Source organism: Xenopus laevis, chromosome 2L (assembly GCF_017654675.1).
Source record: "Xenopus laevis strain J_2021 chromosome 2L, Xenopus_laevis_v10.1, whole genome shotgun sequence".
Classification (NCBI taxonomy): domain Eukaryota; kingdom Metazoa; phylum Chordata; class Amphibia; order Anura; family Pipidae; genus Xenopus; species Xenopus laevis.
Window position 1 is genome coordinate 42,808,275 of NC_054373.1, and position 19,440 is coordinate 42,827,714.

A 19,440-nucleotide genomic window follows, 5' to 3' on the forward strand; every position below is an offset into this window, starting at 1 on the left:
ATAATTTCCCAAGCCTTTTTCCCCAGAATGTCAGCTAGTTGCCACAAAATTGTGTTTATGCCACAAAGCACAAGCCATGCTAGTGTACATCATGTACAGTATACAGAAATTTTACAACATTCATTGCCATTTTCCACAATAAAACAGCTCTTTTTCTTTCTGTATGACCTTTTAATCCTTGACATTTTGCACCTAGTGGTTTGCTCCCTTGTGCCTATTACATCTGCTTCCACAGGCACTTACGTTATTTCATATTGCGTCTTGTTTTTAAAATGCAATAGTTACATCTTGTTCTTTTGCTATGGCATATCAGTAATTTTGATCGTCGCTTCTGAGTAAGAGCAAATAAATCACCATGGATCATCATGAGTCACTTCCTACTGCAATAGCACCCTCTTATTCCAAGTCTTTGTGTGATTTGGCAACATGCAGGACGGCACACATTATTATTATTATTTTGCTTTTTGTTTTGTTTAGTGCCAACATATTCCCCAATGCTGTACAGACAGACTCGGACTTCCTTGTCTGGCGCACCTAGGCCGTCAGGTCCTAGAGCCTGCCGGCTTTGTTGCGCTCCGCCCTCATCCCTGTGCGAGAGCACGCATGCGCCGGATCACTGGGGAGCTGCAACTCCCTGGTGCTCACTACGATGCGGCTGGGCGGCATGCCAACCCTGAAAATTTGTCGCCACAAACCCGGGCTTGTGTACAGATATTGATCATCATTCACATCAGTCCCTGCCCCAGTGAGCATACAATCTAAGGTCTCTATCACATTCAGCTCACCAGAGGCAGTTCCTGGTAACTGGATCCTAACTGCTGCCTGAAGCAAGATTCTTATTCATACATTAAGGTGAATTTCATTAGAAGCCAATTGGGGTCTGCAACTCAGGACATGTCTACCTCATGTGAACCCAGTTTCCATGAACTGGACCTGTTCTGATTCATATAAAAAAGTAGGTACAGGTATCGGATCTCTCATCTGGAAACTCATTATACAGAAAGCTCCAAATTAAAGAAAGTCTGCCTCCCATACACTCCATGTTATCCAAATAATCCACATTTTTAAAAATTGATTTCCTTTTTCTCTGTAATAATATAACAGTGCCTTGTACTTGACCAAACTAAAATGTCATCAATCCTTATTGGAAGCAATATTGGAAGCCTGTATTCCAAAGGAAACATGATATCATAAATTGATGCCTTCTAAAAATCATTTTTATATGGATGATATTTAGATAATTTTCTAGCAGACCAGTTAAGGTATAACGATCCAAATTACAAAAAGATCCGTTATTCTGAAAACACTAGGTCCCCTGCATTTTGGATAGGTTGTCCCGTACCTGTATTGAAGAGCTAATATAGATATGGAACCTGTTATCCAGAATGCTTGGGACCTGAGGTTATCCAGATAATGGATCTTTCTGTAATTTGGATCTTCATACCTTAAGTCTACTATAAAATCAAGTAAACATTAAATAAACCCAATAGGCTGGTTTTGCTTCCAATAAGGAGTTTTTATATCTTAGTTGGGATCAAGTAGAAGGTACTGTTTTATTACTACAGAGAAAAAGGAAATCATTTTTCAAAATTTGGATTATTTGGATAAAATGGAGTCTATGGGAGACGGCCTTTCTGTAATTCAGCTTTCTGGATAACCGATATCCGGATAACAGGTCCCATACCTGCAATCTCAATATGGGAGGGAGCAGGACTGAGTACCTAATTATGTCTGCCTGAACAGTAAGTCGGTGTTTAATGAGCTGTTCTGAAATAAAAAAACATTGGTCAGTAAGGGTAGAGTAAACAGAACAGACACTGCATAATGTTATTGAAGATGCCACAGGCAGTGCTTGACAGGCTTAGCTGGGAACAGAAGTCATTGTGCAGAGTAAGAAATAAAAGAGAACAGTCATTGTTTTATATAGAAAGATTGTGGTTCAATAGGGGGAAGCTGCACAGAATGGTATAAAAACAAACAAGAAAAAGAAAATTATTTCGCAAATAACTAAACTCTAATATAAAATCTGTTAATTTGTTTATGCTGTCATGGGGCTGCTGCATATTGCGGCAATACAGCAGTCCTGCAACTGTACAGACTTCTCCCCTCATGGTTATTCCTCGGCTGCTATGTAACTCTGAACTGACTACCTCCATGATGACCTCTTGTCCACCATAACTATGTGCTGAGCAGGAGACACACCAGCCCATGTCTGATAACACATAGACCTCCTGGCTAGATGATAGATAAAACTATCACATACAGTTTTGCAATCTGTAAATTATCTTCCCCTGTTCTAAGCAACAGTTATCAGGCGTTATTCAAATTAGGTAAATATGGTTGTTCAAGAAGTTCAATGAATAATTGCATAAACGGATGGAAGATACAGATGCCATTAAGTATACTATCAGATAGCACGTTGTGCTGGAAATGGTATAAAGGTTTCACAACAACAAAAAGTGCAAATTGATTATGTCATGGAAAAGGGAGGATTGTTTACATGATTACTCTATTTCTAATTCCTGCATACACTAAGGCCACAAGGCCACACTGGGCGTTTCGGGGAGATTTGGTCGCCTGGCGACTAATCGCCTCGTCTTTGCGGCGACCAATCTCCCAAAAGGCCTTCCCTCACTCTGCACCGGCTAAAATGAAAAAAACGCCATCGATAATCACACGCGGCGATTCGTTCTCCGAAGTCGCCCGAAGTTTTTTCAGGCAACTTTGGAAAATGAACCGCCGTGTGTGATTAGTGCCGGCATTTTTTCATTTTAGCCGGCACAGAGTGAGGGAAGGTGCTTGGTGAGATTAGTCGCCAGGCGACCAGTGTGGCCTTACCCTAAGGAAGCAAAGATAAAATGAGCATTAGTGTTTCTGGTTGCCTCCAGTGTTTACCCCTGCCATGGCTGGGTAAGAGAAAAATTGGCGCTTAGACATGGGCAATTTTAGTTTTGGTGTTAAAAGAGACATTTTATGTAAAAAACAGGAATGTGCCTGTGCATTTTACTCTTTTAGATATAGAAGGAATGTGCTTGAAAAAGTTGTGTTTCTGGTTACTTTATTCAAACTTTCTGCAAAAACCCTACTAGTCCCACCCATCTGTTCCAATTCCTGCTGCTTCCTTTCCCAGGCTGTGCAAGGGGTCCGGCGGCACTCAGCACACTGCACTGTAGGATAGGAACAAATCAGCAGATAGGCGACTAATATAAAAAGACAGAATGGGCCATGCCACACTTGGGGGCAGGTTTATCAAAGGTCGAAGTGAAAATTCGAATTCAACAAATTCTAATTTTGACCTGATTTTTGTGTACTTTGACTAGAGAATAGTCCAAATTCGAATCAACTTCGACCACTTGCCATCTTAAACCTGCCAAATTGCTTTTTTTTGCCTATGGGGGACCTCCTAGAACCTATTTGGAGTCAATTGGTGGACTTTGAAAAATCTACGTATATTTTGGGGAAATTGAATCGTACGATTGAAAACGGACCAATTCAATCGAAAACGGCCTATTCGGCCAAAAAAACTTCTTTTTGAATTCGAATTTAGACGTTTTTCAAATTCGACCCTTGATAAATCTGCCCTTTGGTGTTTTCTTCACTGGTGTATCTACACTGGGGAGAAAAAAAAACCCCACAGATCTGCTTTCTCCTGCACTAAATGAATGCATTGCCATGACATCTGCCTGTCAGTGCACAGATGGGCGGGATTCATGAAAATATGCATTTTTCGAGTTTTTAGTTACAAAGTTTTGATTATAAAATTGGCAAGCCACCATATCACGTCAAGGTAAACCCCACAGTCCTAACTATTTACCTTCGGTCATCTATTTTATAGGCTTGCACCTCCCTGTATGGTAGCATTTCTTAGGAAAAGTGTCTCCAGACTTGGGCATTGTTCTCAGTCACAGGCTTGATCCTCCCTCAACATTAGCTTTTATAAGAAGAAGAAACTGCTAAGACGAAAGCATTGGTTCCACAGGCTTAATCCTTCCTCACTTGCAGCTTTTAAAGGCGAGAAACTGCCCCAGACCAACACCCATTTTTAAAAGGCATAAGACCACCATTAAAAGTGCTTTGTGTGCTAACCACAAGATCAGGGCCGGATCTAGGAGTAGGCATGTGCCTAGTGCGCAAAGCTTGGGGGACGCCAGGCACATACCTTTCACTGCCGCCGGTTTTCTTACTGTGAAAACTGATAAAGTGACATAGAACTAATGCTTTAGCAAGGACATGTCCATAAGATGACTGGGAGAATGAGGACATAGTGTGCACATGTGAGTCATACAGATAAATGGTTTTTGGAAGCTGTAGACATCATTATAGTAACGGACTGCACCCATGTCCAGCCTCGAAACCTCTGTACCATACATGTCACTGCTTGTCCATCGTGGTGTTTTAGATGGTGTCAGTGATCCCGATTTGAATGCTGGAAAAAATCAGGGTTGGTTACCTTCAAATCAAGTTTAAATGTTATAGAAAGTGATATTCTGAGACACTTTGCAATTGGTTTTCATTTATTATTCTTTGTGGTTTTTGATTTATGTAGCTTTTTATTCAGCAGCTCTCCAGTTTGCAATTTTAGCAGGCAGGTTGCTAGGGTCCAAATTACCCTAGCAAATATGCTTTGATTTGCATAAAAGACTACACTATGAATAGGAAAGACCCCAAACAGAAAGATGGCCAATAAAAAGTAGCAATAACATTTGTTGCTTTACATAGAATTGTTTTAGATGGGGGTCAGTGGTCCCCATTTGAATGCTGGAAAAAATCATGAGTTGGTTACCTTCATATCAGTTTTAAATATGATATAGAATGTGATATACTGAGACACTTTGCAATTGGTTTTCATTTATTATTCTTTGTGGTTTTTGAGTTATGTAGCTTTTTAGTTTCAGCAGTCAGGTTGCTAGGGTCCAAATTATCCTAGCAACATGCTTTGATTTGCATAAAAGACTAGAATATGAATAGGAAAGGCCTGAACAGAAAGATGAGTAATAAAAAGTAGCAATAACAATGAGCTTGTAGCTTTACATAGCATTTGTTTTTCTTTTTAGATGGGGTCAGTGTAGGGTTGCCACCTGGCCGGTATTTTACCGGCCTAGCTGGTAAAAATGATGGATGATCCCAATGTTATTAATAGGGAAAAAAGATAAATATATAGGAAGGCAGGTATTTTTTCCGGAAAAGTTGGCAACCCTAGGTCTGTGACCTTTGAATGCTGTAAAAATAAAACGTAAAAAATAACGTACTATAACGAAGATCAATTGAAAAGTTGCTTAGAACTGCGCATTCTATAACATACTCAAAGTTAATTTAAATGCGAACCACCCCATTAACAGTGCTCATACGGAATGCATTTTAGGACATCGTCAGGGTAAATCCATGTCCTGTATGCGATCTCCTATGCTAGAGGAATGCAACCTTGCCTGCTTTTCCACTCACCCCTCCTCAAAGTAGACATCACACCTCGCTCCTCAGCTGTCAGCTCCTGCTCCTCACTCCTCCCTTCTCAGCCATCCAACCTGGGTCCTCACTCCTACCTCCTCAGCCATTCATTCTGGGTCCTAGCTTCTCCCTCCTCAGTCGTCAGCTCTAGCTCAAATTTTATTGGTGCAATTAAAAAACCTAAAACGCCTATTGGCTAAAAGAAATGGCATCACATGAAAAAAAAAATGGAACATAAAAAAAAGTAACTATAATCAGGACACAGGGCTGAATATGCGCCCCCTGAGGAGTGAGGAGCAAGAGCTGACGGCTGAGGAGGGACAAGCTAGGACCCAGGACGGATAGCTGAGGAGGGAGAAGGGAGGCGCCAGGACCCAGGACGGATGGCTGAGGAGGGAGGAACGAGGTGTGACGTAAGCCTCGGAGGATGGTTGAGTAAAAAAGCATGCCATGTCGCATTCCTCTGGCTTAGGACAGCGCATGCAGGACAGCGATTTCAACTCCCCATGTCCTAAAATGCGTTCCGTATGCTCACGCATATCAGGAATAAGAATGTGACTTCATGGTTCTGATTGGAAACTGGGGTTATACACTGCTTTTATACCACATGGCCGCCAAGGCAGTTTAGCATTTTGTAACTATATAATAAGCAGAAGCCGCAGACCAGAGTTGCATTTCAAGCAGCATAGTGCAACGCTCTATAAATTAAACCCAATCCGTCTGGTCTGGGTGAGGTATGGAATTATATATCTCGTTATACAACTGCTGCCTTTCTACTAGAGACTCATATTGCTACAGAGGGACGCAAAGCAGGGAGGGGCTTAAGCTAGGGTTGCCACCTTTTGTACATACTTTAAAGCATGGTATGACTATGGAGCAAATTCACTAAAGGGCAAAAAAAGCACTGCGTGTCTTGTCGGCGCTATATAAATAAATGATGATGAATTGTCACCAGCGAACACTTTGCCAGGCACAAATTTGTTACCACTACACTAATTCGATTAAATGTGAAGTTGTGTTTCAGCTGCTGAACGCTGGTGACTTTTTGCTAGCGTTACATTGGTAGTGCGAGCATTTCATAGCGAAGTTTCACTAGCGTTCATTTCTGCCTAATGAAACTTCATTAGTCCTCTTAAGCTGTCAATTTGAATAGGGCACCCAGATTAAAGCTGTATGGACATCTTTATTACTGATGTTGCTGAAACTGCTTGAAGTGGCCACTTTTTATTACTAATGTCGAATGAACCAGAATAAAGACAAAATAGATCCTCTTATGCCCTAGACATGAGGCCCCCCTAAAACAAATGTTCCATCTCCCTCAAATGTGTGGAAAAAAATTGTCAACACAAAAAACTTTAATATTCAGGACTTTTGAAGGCAATCCCACTTTAAAAAAGTAAAAGTCGGCAGTGTTTTTACAACTTTAGGTTTTGTAAAACAACACGAATCGCCCCACTATCCCTTGGTTTTTATCCTTCTAATTCAAGTAGAGGTCTGACTGCAGTCAGTATTCAAAATTTCACAATATCCAAAGGAATAGAAAAGAACCCCCACTTGAACAATCTAAACTAAGGCAGTCACAAAGTAATTTTGACACACTTATTAATAGTCGGTTAAATAGTAAGCACTTAGATAAACACCACTAATCAGTGCATAAAGTTAAATGTAACACTTGCTAATAATTTGTAAAGTGCTGTGCAATAAATTATAAAGTGCAGTGCAATGGGTTAATTATAAGGAGCTCAAAAAGCCAAAGAATCTATAATACCACAATAATATTGAGCCAATTAATAGAGTGATACCTGGATTGATCACTAATTTCTAAATTAATTATAATGCTAAAGAAAATTATAATTGATTTCTATAAGTAATTTACTAAGATGAGAATATTAATTCATTAAATATAAAGTGCTGCAGTGCTGTATGAGTTAATAATCATTCCTAAATAATAAGGTTCAATTTTATAAATTAACTAGACTGCCATTAAATAGGATAAAAACTAAAATAAATGCTCAAATTCATGAAGAAAGGAGGAAAATTAAATAAGAGGAGGTGGAGTTGTCCCAAAACTGCTACCTTATTTGTTCTATCCCTGGGACACCACAAAGATGGAGAAGGCAGAGTAACCTAGACTGTGGTCTCGTAGTTAACTGAGCCCTAAGCTGATTTGAGAGGCTAATATATCCTATAAAACCACAATTCCACGGTCTCCTGGGAGTTTAGTATGCAGAGAAAGAGTTGAACCGAGCAAAGATTATTTCCACCACCCTCCACGAAAATTGTTTAACCCCAAGTTTTTAAATAGTTTAAAAAGATAACCAAGATCAGGAAAAGAAACGCCGACGCACGTTTCGCTATGTTAGCTTTGTCAAGGTGTAATGAAAATGTTCCTTAGGACGCATGGTTTAAGTTCCTTCCGCATCCTACGTCACGTTACTGAGTTCTCGCGAGATCTTACCCTGTGATCGCGCGTGCTCACATGCTCCCACTAGACCTATCGCGAGGAGTACGTGTGCCTCCCTTCTATTGGTGCTGCCGTTGTCATGACACCCACGCTGCAACTCGGAGCCATATGACACGACGAGACACCCCTGTTAATCGCCCTGGCTAGCTCAAATTCTCTACTTGCAAATCCTGCATTCATGATACCACATCAGGGGCTTCCATATAGACAGGGATGTTGAGGAACATTTTTATTTGTACATACCACCATTATATATGAACTAGTTATCTAAGTGCTTACTATTTAACCGACTATTAATAAGTGTGTCAAAATTACTTTGTGACTGCCTTAGTTTAGATTGTTCAAGTGGGGGTTCTTTTCTATTCCTTTGGATATTGTGAAACTTGAGGTTTGTGACACACGGGCATATTCGGGAGATTTAATTGCCTGGCGACTAATCGGCTCTTCTTCTGGGCGACAATCTCCCCGAACTGCCTTTGTGTGTCTTCCCGTCCGCTATAATGAAAAGTCGCCTGCGCTAAAGCACACGCAACGCTTCGTTTTCCAAAGTCGCCCAAAGTTGCCTCACGAGTGGCAAAATCTCCCTGAATCTGCCCGTTTGTCACAAGCCTTAATGCATTTCCGACAGACAGGATATGATGTCACTGACATAAGATTGAGGAGGATGTAGCTTCGTTTTAGTAGTTCGTCCGAGGTGGCGAAGGAAACTCTGGCGAAAGACGTAACGTTCAGTAAAATTTGCATCTTTGTGAATTTGCAGAGTTACGACGATTGAAAAGTCGTCTGGCGATAGGTTGACTGATGGTCACCTTTGCTAGCGAATTGTCCTCTAAGCCTGTTAGATGTCCCTGTGGATGGGATTTCTGGCGAATTGATGCTAGCGTTTGCCTTCGTCCTTTGTTGAATCTGCCCCAATGCCTTATAATGAGTTAATCTCAACCCTCTTAATGCTAAAAAACACTCACTAAGAACACTTAAAGGAGAACTAAAGCCTAAAAATGAATGTGGCTACAAATGCCATGTTTTATAAAATGAACTGATAGCACCAGCCTACAGTTTCAGCTTGTCAATAGCAGCAATGATCCAGGACTTCAAACTTGTCACAGGGGGTCACCATCTTGGAAAGTGTCTGTGACACTCACATGCTCAGTGGGCTCTGAGCAGCTGTTGAGAAGCTAATCTTAGGGGTCGTCACTAATTATCCAGCAGAAAATGAGGTTGGTCTGTAATATAAGCTGATGCTACAGGGCTGATTATTAAATTCTGATGCTAAATTGCACTGGGTTCGGTGCTGCCATGTAGTAATTATCTGTATTAATTACTAATCAGCCTTATATTGTAACATTTATATTCTATGTGTACTGTATATTGTGAGTGGGTCCCTAAGCTCAGTAAGTGACAGCAGCACAGAGCATGTGCAGTGAATCAGCAGAACAGAAGATGGGGAGCTACTGGGGCATCTTTGGAGACACAGATCTTTACTGCTAAAGGGCTGTGGTTGCTTTGAGCTGGTACAGAAGCACAAAACATAATGTACAACATTTCTAAACTACATGTTTGGTTAAGGTTTAGTTCTCCTTTAACGTTTTAGCTAGCAGTGAGATAGATACATGTTGCTTGCAGACAATATGGTCAGACATCACTACAACAAACTGAATACTAACTGTATTAGCAAAAAGTGCTACTGATTGTCCTTTCACTCAACTCCAGTCTCCACTGTTGTTACTTGATGAATGCTGCACATGTTCTGACCCTCCCTACACACACAGAGGAGTATGGAATAATGTGGGAGGGGGTTACAACCAGGGAAACATTCAGCTGTGTGACGTCTCTTCTCTCTGCTGGAGACTGAGCAAGTTACTTATGTACGGGATGTATGTCGCCGCAGAATGTCCTAAAATGCGTTCCGTACTTATGGAGCTTGTGAGGGTTTCGTGGTGTGGGCGGGCAAAACAGTGTGTGCTCAGTTGCTATAGGAGATCTTATTTCACGGAAGAGGTTCCTCAGCATGTAACGTTGCAGACAGGCAGATGGGGAAGCTGGGAACACTCGCAACAGAACGGGGAGCATTGTAACTGCGCAGTGCCTGTGGGGATAAGGGGCAGGCAGAGCAGCAACATTTTTGTCCGTTTTTTAGAACTGAGATACCCGGCCAGATAGTTTCAAAACCGGACTGTAGCTAGAAAAACCTGGGTGGCAACTCTAGCTATAGCTCTGGCAAATGATTTGTGATTCTGAGGGGCGGGTTTCCGGTATGTGAATGTCATTCATTTAGCGCTTCCGGGGAGAATGGTGTCTCTGTGACCTGCCACAACTTGACAGGATCTGAAACGCAAAACCATCCAGAGATGATTACTTTTAAAAGGTAAATATATATATATATATGTCTGTTATAGCCTGTCCATTCTAGTTACAACTAACTGGAACCATTTACACTGAGTTTACACAAAACAATGAAGACGTTATTAATTGGCTCCAATGTTCTAAAACACAGAAAGTAATTATATTTTAAAATGAATTTGAACCCTTTGAGTGTCAGTTGGAGTAGGATTTCCAGTGTAAAATCTAAGCAAAAATAAAGCGTACCTCTCTCATAGGCAGAGGCCATTTTGCCCATTGAGCTTACGTTGGCTTCTCCAGAAACCTATTTAGTGACTGGCCAGAGGGGCTGCTATAAGGTCCCATAGAAAGTCAGTATTTAGTGGGCTGAGGGGGCTGTTTGGGCCTCTGTGTGGGCTGATTGGCCTCGGTGTACCTGAAATGCCAGGGCCTATTTTAATTCTCAGTCCGGACTTGGGTCTATTCATTCATAACAACCGATCAGCAGTATTGAGTTACTAGAACACTGTCTTTTTATTACATTGTCACATTAAGAAGTGAAGCTTTCTCAGCTCAAAAAAATAGATCAAGGCCTTTTTTTCTGTGTTTAAGTATTTTGTTACTGTCCCACAGTAATGGTAGGGGCAAGTAAGTTGCTTTAAAGGAGAACTAAAGCGTAACTAAAGAAGTAACAAAATGTTTTGGGCTTCTGTACCATCCCAAGGCAACCACAGCCCTTTAGCAGTAAAGATCTGTGTCTCCAAAGATGCCCCAGTAGCTCCCCATCTTCTTTTTTGCTGATTCACTGCACATGCTCTGTGCTGCTGTCACTTACTGAGCTTATAGACCCACTCACAATATACAGTACACATAGAATAGAAATGTCACAATATAAGACTGATTAGTAATTAATACAGATAATTACTACATGGCAGCACATAAACCAGTGCAACTAGCATCAGAATTTAATAGTCAGCCCTGTAAAATCAACTTATATTACAGGTCAACCTCATTTTCTGCTTGATAATTTGCGACGACCCCTAAGCTGAGCTTCTCAACAGCTGCTCAGAGCCCACTGAGTATGTGAGACACTTTCCAAGATGGTGACTCCCTGTGACAAGTTTGAAGTTCTGGATCATTGCTGCTGTTGAGAAGCTGAAACTTTTGGCTGGTGCAATAAGTTCATTATATAAATTATGGCATTTTGAGCCATATTAATTTTTAGGGTTTTGTTTTCCTTTAAGTTAACTTTTAGTATGTTATAGAATGGCTATTTCTAAGTAACGTTTTAACTGGCCTTCATATATTCTTCTTTATAGTTTTTGAATTATTTGCCTTCCTCTTCTGACTTGTTCCTGCCTTCAAATGGGGCTTTCACTCACCCCATTTAAAAAAATGCTCTGAAGGCTACAAATGTATTGTTATTATACTGTACCAGCCTAAGGTCACCAAAGCCCTTTAGCAGTGAAGATCTGTGCATCATTTTTGCTGATTCAAAGCATATGCTCTGGGCTCCTGTCAGTTACATGAGCTTATGGACCAACTCGCAATATACAGTATATAATATATATACATACATTGCTGATCAAACCAGTGCATTCACAATCAGAATAAATTAATAGCCTTGTAAGTTCTTCAGTTTCTATAACAGATGCAGCCTCACTTTCTGAACATCCCCAAGTGTACCTTCTTAGTAGCCCAGAGCACACTGAGCATTTACAGTGCCACTGTTACTGAACTTATATTCTAACAAGATCCAAACATGGCAAGCTGCTGTGACATGGATCATTACTATTACAGGCCTGAAGAACCTTTTGCTGGTACAGTTCAAAAAAATAAAATAAATATATTTACTGTGCAATGCTGTGGCTAATACAGTTTTCTGATTTTAGCTTCCATTGTTCTAGGGGCTGGCACCTATGGAAACACTGGAGGGCCTTTCATTCCCACAGCAACTCTGGAACATTGTTCTGTCAGAACAGAACAACTGATAAAAACACCCATGCTACACGGTAAGTGGAACGAGTAAAGGAGGTGCTATAGATTCAAGTTTATGTACACACTAGGAGGGGCCGGTAGGTTGTCCACAGCCTGTATAACAACAGAGAAAGTCAGGGAAATCCTAAATTCTGCAGTGCCAATTGAGATAACAACTGTGCTGTAATACCTGCCACAACAATGTTATAAAGTTACAATTAAGTGCTACTTTACTATGCTGATCTGAGCACGGAAAAGAATGATAAAATGGTGATGTAAGAAACCCCTCCAACAGAGGGGAGAGGTTTGTTGCAGTTTATGCAATCGCTGCTCTACTCAGTAGGTTCACATTTTATCGGAGAAATGATTGGGGATTTTCAAGTGTTGTAAGATCAAGAAGTGAGAGAAAGTTGAAGCACCAGTGGACACTGGAGAATGGCTTTCAGTCTGTGCTGGACATTAGTAGCTAAGGCAAAGGATAACGTTCTTAGAAAGGTGATGCTGGTTTTGGCATTTAGAGGGTCAGTTACAGGTTATCCATTTACATTGGTGACAATTGGTTGTATTGAAAGGCTAAATCTGAGCTTCAGAGCCATTGGGATATTTATTACATACAGTCACAGCAGTATATGATATTGAAGCAATAGAGCAACGCTGAATTTATGTGAGGGCTTAAGATTGTAAGGAAGTCATGTCTGCTATTATTTCTCTTACAGGTCTGTTACCTTATTCAATGACCAGAGATTCTTAGATGTTTTGGCTGAAAGGCGAGCAACAGTGTGCCCATTTGGTCAACAGTTAGGGGTGCAAGGTGAGAGTGAAGCAGTATAGAAGATTATGAGGATGCCAGGATGGTTTTTATGTAGCATAATGAAGTTGAAAGTGTTCAAAGAAACCCCAAATATGTGTTGCTTCTGTGTGGGGGTAAACATGTGTTAGTGGTAAAACCATTTGGATAAGCAGGTGTATCTCTTTGCTAAGAGTCTATATCCTGGAAGTGACAGTAGTATGGTCTGAAATGGGGCCCAAGACTAATGTGGAAGGAGAAAGATATTAAATGATGAAGATTAAAGCAACGGAAAAGATTTTTATTGTAGCGGAAATGGCAGCTTGAAGGCAAAGGAATTGGGAAGGAAGAGATGATGGTTGTATTGGGATGACTGGAAACACCCAGGGGTATAGAGCTTAAAATCCCAGTATATGTTTGATGTATGCACCCTGCATATATATTTTTTTTCTTTGCAACTTTCCTACATTGAGCATATCCCTGCTACTCCTACTGTAACATTTAAGGATATGTTATGTCAACCTTGACTTCAAGGGGAGCCAGATAAAAAAAATAAAAAGCTGATAATGAAAACCTATTCTTGTTCTACCTATTCTTGGTGCCAATAAATTGTCTGGAGTAGTGTTTTTTTAAAATGTTTGAGCAAGAACTTTTTTTTTCTTTCCAAAAAATGTTATAGAGTAGAAGGCTTCTTTAAGAAGCTCATACATCTTTGTCTTATTTCCATCTTTCTGTTATTCCTTTAGAGGAGAAATAATAGTTAGTAATCTTGGATCTATGTTATATTCTAGCATGCACTGACCAAACTCTCCTCTTCATCCCTTCATCCTTAGAGTGGTGGACCTGTCTTATGATCTGTATGATGGAAGTGTTCTTGGTCCCCCTCTGGTGTTACTTCATGGGCTGTTTGGCAGCAAATCTAACTTTCAGACAATTGCTCGAGCTTTGGTGCGCAAGACAGGCAGAAAGGTATGGCTACACACATATATCAGGACAATAAAAATAGTATGTGCTCTTACTAGAGATACCCAACCTCATACAGATTTTAAATTGTATACACAATACATCTACAGCCTACCCACCACATATATACACACACTCTACACATAATAATATATGTTTCATCATACTAAAATAAGACATTTTCTAAATATAATCAAGTCAAAATTACTCTTCTTTCAGCACTTGTTTCTTTTCATTCTGTCTTCATGCAGGAGTTGGAAGTCTGATTTTGAATATAGTCTTTGGGGAGGGGGTTATTTTGCTCACTCTTTTAAAATCACCAGAAATCTTGTTTCCCTACATGCAGGGTTTATGCCAAAGTCACTTATTTTGTTAGGTTTTGTTTGTCATGGAATCAGTTATTTGAGTGAGCTTTAATACATCTGCTTGGAATGGGAGCCCCTGTAAAAGATATATTTGAATGAACTATTAATAAAAATCTGACACCCAACTCCAGTGTGAAGACAAGAGGAAGAGAAACAGATGCTGAGAGAGGAATAGTAAAGATAAACTTGATTGATTTATAAATTCTACAGAATTTTTAACTGATCATATTTAGAAAGTTCTTATTTCAGTATGATGACGTTTTTTAAGTTTTAATTTTCACGATAGTCCCCCTTTAATAAACCACAACATATACAAACAGACTTGCAAACTCTTGAAATAATAATACTCTTGAAGTTGGAACTTCCCTCTGCAACCTTATTTTGCCTTGACTTTCAGAGCTGTAGAGTCAGTGTTGCGGATTCAGGGTCACCAAAAATAATCAAATCAGGTTCAACAGCTTCTATGAAGGATGATATGGCAGAAGCAATTCTGTTTCTAAGAACACAACTTTAGTTAATATTGGCTTGTATTTAACAGCTAATCTACAGCTATATGCCAGGGTTAATGAATATATACTGTAAGTTGTTTTAGATCTTCAATTGGGGTTAGTTTATGAAGTTTAACTTTGATTTTGTTTTAGAAGAACCAAAGTGTGGTTTATATTTTTTAGCTTAGCCAGATGATAAAATGCCTTGTATGTTGTGTACTTAACTTCTTTCAATCAGCATGGAAATTACATTAGTATATTAAAGGATCAGTAACACCAAAAATTCTGTTAGCATGCACTGGTAAAACTGGTGTGTTTGCTTCATTAAGACTTGTATAGATTATATAAACAAGCTGCTGTGTAGTCATGGGGGCAGCCATTCAAGCTGGAAAAAAATTCTCAAATTAATCAAGTTTTCGAGCGAAACCCACTGAAAATTTGCCATTGACTTTTACATGACCTTGACCGGTTTTAGATGGTGTATTTTCAGATTCAAGCTATTTCCAGGGATATAATAAATATCAAAAACTTTCATTGTTTTTTTACAATAACTCTAGTAATTCTAACTCTAATAATTTCTTTTTTTAACCCTAAAATTTGAGCTTTTGACTGAAAATTACCCTAAAAAAACTCAAATGTTTCGGGAAAACACAACTCGACCTTTGATAAATCTGCCCCTTAATCAGGCCTGGATTTGTGGAAAGGCCACCTAGGCGTGAGCCTAGGGCGGCAGGATTTTAGGGGGGCAGCTGTCCAACCACGCCCACATTTGTTCAAAAACACTAGGGATACGTTGGAGATACAATCATTTTTAGATTTCCCCATTGCTCCAGTGCAGATGATAATTTGCACGAATAAAGGACAGGGGACAGGGGCGACGAACGGCAGTGGTCCTAGGGGTGCCCACTATGTAAATCCGGCCCTGCCTTTAATAACAATATTACGAAGTATTGCGTTCAGATACTTTTCTTGCCTGCCAAGTAAAGTTCCAGAATCCAGATGGTGAAGATATGGTTAAGCTGTAATCACAAAAAAGGAATGAAAGAACAACAGGGGTTGTGTTATATGGGAAAAACAGAAGGGACAGTGCCAAATAAAATTAGTTGTGAACAGAAAAGATGTCAAATTTGGTAAAAAAAAAAAAAACAACAACAAAAAAAACAGAAAAGTGATAAATAAAAATGTAGATTTGTAGTTTAATTGCCTTCTCACCATCTGTTTGTGTTCAATGGTTTTGATAGGTGTTAACTCTGGATGCCCGCAACCATGGCTGTAGCCCTCATGATGACATTATGACCTACCCTGCAATGAGTGCTGATGTATGCCAGATCCTGCACCAGCTTCAGATCACTAACTGCGTTCTTATTGGGCATAGCATGGGAGGCAAGACTGCAATGACTGTGGCACTGCAGGAAGTAAGTAGCAAAACTGTGTTATAAATGAGTACAAGTATGTCTATAGATAAGTCAAATCAACTGGACTTGCTGTGTTTTTTCTTGAAGAAGTTTCACCAGTCATCCAACTGGCTTTCTTAGTTGGATGACTGTTGAAACGTCTTCAAGAAAAAACACAGCAAGTCCAGTTGATTTGACTTATTTCTATAGATATGCCATGACCTGGATGAATGAGAACTTTCACAAACGAATACAAGTATGGATTTCCATATACTGTATAATCAGAAGTTCCAAAGCCAAGGTGCCTAGAAATGCTTAACCAAGACCTGTTAGTTTGATGTCACTAGTTTCGACAAAGCCCATTAATTACCTTCCTTAAAATCTTGAAATATTACATTCAGTTCTGCATATGCATTTTAAAGACAAAATCATATGTGGCATAATGTTGTTTTATTTTCAAATCTTTAAAATGCAATCAATACAAATACATCATTGGGGAAAAAACAATGAGGCTTATAGACTAAGAGTCCAAGTTAGAAAACTTCTTCAAAGCCAACATAATAAAAGCAAAGCTCTGATTGCTATTGGTAATATGTACTATTGCAGTTTAGTACCCATGTTAGTAAATTAGTCCCAGTTGCACTGGAGTTGGAGGAAAGGGTAGGAAATTAGTGTTTTTTCAGCCAGTAATTGACAAATCTGTCAGTTACACAAGTGTGCTTCCTGTGTGGACCTAATAGATTGTAAAGCACTGCGTATCTTGACAGCGCTATATAAATAAATGATGATGATGTATTGCCATTTGTACTAAAATTAATCGGGCACCAGAGACAGGTTCTAAAAAGAAACAAAAAATGCATAGGTTGTTCTATATCTGCAACCAGAAGTCATTTTACATAAATTGAAGTAAATTCTCAGTTATAGCTAGTTTAATACAAGTATTTCAGTGTATCATTATTACTAAAGGATGTGGAATAAGGTGGGGTACAAGCCTTTGTTAGGGGTGATTTTATGGTCTCCTGTCTTTTTCCTGCAGGAATTCCCAATGCTGGACCCCATAATAGATTCAGCACTTTTTTATTTTTAACTTCACAGCTATCTTTTTATTTTGCAGCCTAAGCTTGTGGAGCGTTTAGTATCAGTGGACATAAGTCCTGCACCAACTGTTCCTCAGACTGGCTTCCCACATTACATAGCGGCCATGCAGAAAGTACATTTTGAAGAGAAGATGCCTCGTTCCACAGCCAGAAGACTGGCAGATGAGCAGCTGAGTTCTACAGTAAAGGTATATTAACAGCAATTACCTTCCTATCCGATTGTTTATACTGGTTCATACTTTTGCTAACATTTAGCACTCTGGTTCCATCTGGATATGAGTATTTAATGTATACAGTTTTGGTTAACAACAAATAAACCGCTAAAGACTTGGCTGTATGTGATGACCGTTTGGTTACCTTCCTTCCTTTCAAAGAAGGTCTGTGATTAGCTTGGGGTTGTATTTGCAATTTCATCAGATTTCCCAAAAAGCTACATAGGTTCTACTGTAATTTAAACCTACTGATATTTATTAAAGGTTTCCTATAACACAAGCTTCATCGTCATTTATGAACCATATAAGCTTTTCTAACTTCATGACTGGCATGACACTTCAATTGCATTGATCCAGATGTCAGGGTATTTTCAGGTGCTTTGTCACCTGCAGGAGAGATTTCCCATGGTCTACAAAGCAGCCCGCCTGTCATTGCCCTAAAGCTTTAAGAACTGTATAAGTGAATTTATGAATATCTATAAATTGTATGTAGAACTTTAAATGTTTATTTAAAATCAGCCAGCAAGAATGGACAGTGTAAGCAAAATAAATGATTGAGTGTCTGTCCATGGGAATAAGTGCAGTAATGGCGGTCACAAGACTTCAGGTCACATTATGACTATTCTAAAATTATGTTATAATATTAAAAATATGTTTTGGCACAAAGTTGTCAAAATGTGGGCAGATTCATACTTAAACGCTTAGGTACAGAACATCTTGAGCTGAACATAATTTGTGTTTTAGTCTCTGGGTGCTTCAGCTCAAAATATGGACAGTGAAATTCCCCACAGATCTGACAGTCACAATATCTCTTCACAAACAGATGTACTTTGTTATTTACCTACAGGAAGCTTCAATTCGCCAGTTCCTACTCACTAATTTGGTGCAAGAGAATGGAACGTTCAAATGGAGAGTGAATTTGGAAGTCATAAGTCGCCATTTGCAGGATCTCTTAGATTTCCCAGAATTTCAGGAGCCTTATCCTGGACCCGTCCTATTTCTGGGAGGAGCAAATTCTCCTTATATCAGGTGAGCTTCCCTGTCCCCAGTCCTGTACTTGCAGGACGTAATTCAATAGTTCTAGAACTGAAATTAAGGTTAAGTGTTGGTGAACCTTGGGTATCACATACAGAAGTGCAGATGTTACATTTTCTTTAGCATCCTTACCTTTGTTGCAAGTGCTTATATACTTATACATTATTAAGACACACACACAAACATATTTTCTTTCTCAATATTCATTTACAACCTCCAAAAACATCAAAATTAATATTTGTAAACAGTTGCATTGCACTTTAGACACCAGCAGTGGCATAACTTATATGTGCCTACTTCTGTAGATTCACACACTACCCTAGCCATCTATATAATTGTTTAAAAACCTGAACCCTAATATCCAAAGCGCATGCATCTTTATTTCTTAGCCCATTAACCCACAACTTGTCTTTCATAATGAATGTTTAAGGTTACGCAAACTTAGCTATTAAGTTGTGTTTTTTGTTTTTGACAGCTCAGAGAATTATCCTGAAATAGAGAGACTCTTCCCCTTTGCCAATGTTGAGTATATTTTTGGAGCAGGGCACTGGGTACATGCTGACAAAACCCATGACTTCCTCAATGCTATCTGTAACTTCGTGGAGTCAGCCTGAGCTACCTGGGAAAATGTGCCATCAAAACACAAGGAGAAGTGATACAGGGAACCGCTGCCATGTTTCTTTAGGAAAAAGCATCATTCAGTGGGAATGTTTGTCTGATGCTTGAACTAATGAGGGAATTGGAAGACGGATTGACGAACTGTATGAGAGAATAAAAAGCAAACTTTGCCTTGATGAAAGAGCATTAAGCTACCTCAAACATATTTATGAAAACACTGGTAATTCTTGGCTGAGTTGGAAAAATTTAAAATCATTCTGTGTAAACCAGTGCTGT

At 39.5% G+C, this 19,440-nt stretch overlaps 1 protein-coding gene across 2 annotated transcripts; it reads left to right on the forward strand.

The window, feature by feature from the left end:
- The first annotated feature begins 9,833 nt into the window (after positions 1-9,833).
- Positions 9,834-19,369, forward strand: abhd11.L (abhydrolase domain containing 11 L homeolog). Of its 2 annotated transcripts, none has more exons than XM_018245345.2 (7): positions 9,834-10,274; positions 12,136-12,240; positions 13,826-13,961; positions 16,050-16,223; positions 17,317-17,487; positions 18,359-18,540; positions 19,022-19,369. In XM_018245345.2, the coding sequence occupies exons 1-7, from the start codon at positions 10,258-10,260 to the stop codon at positions 19,158-19,160; spliced, it is 924 nt and encodes a 307-aa protein (XP_018100834.1). In that variant the 5' UTR covers positions 9,834-10,257; the 3' UTR covers positions 19,161-19,369.
- The last annotated feature ends 71 nt before the right edge of the window (positions 19,370-19,440 follow it).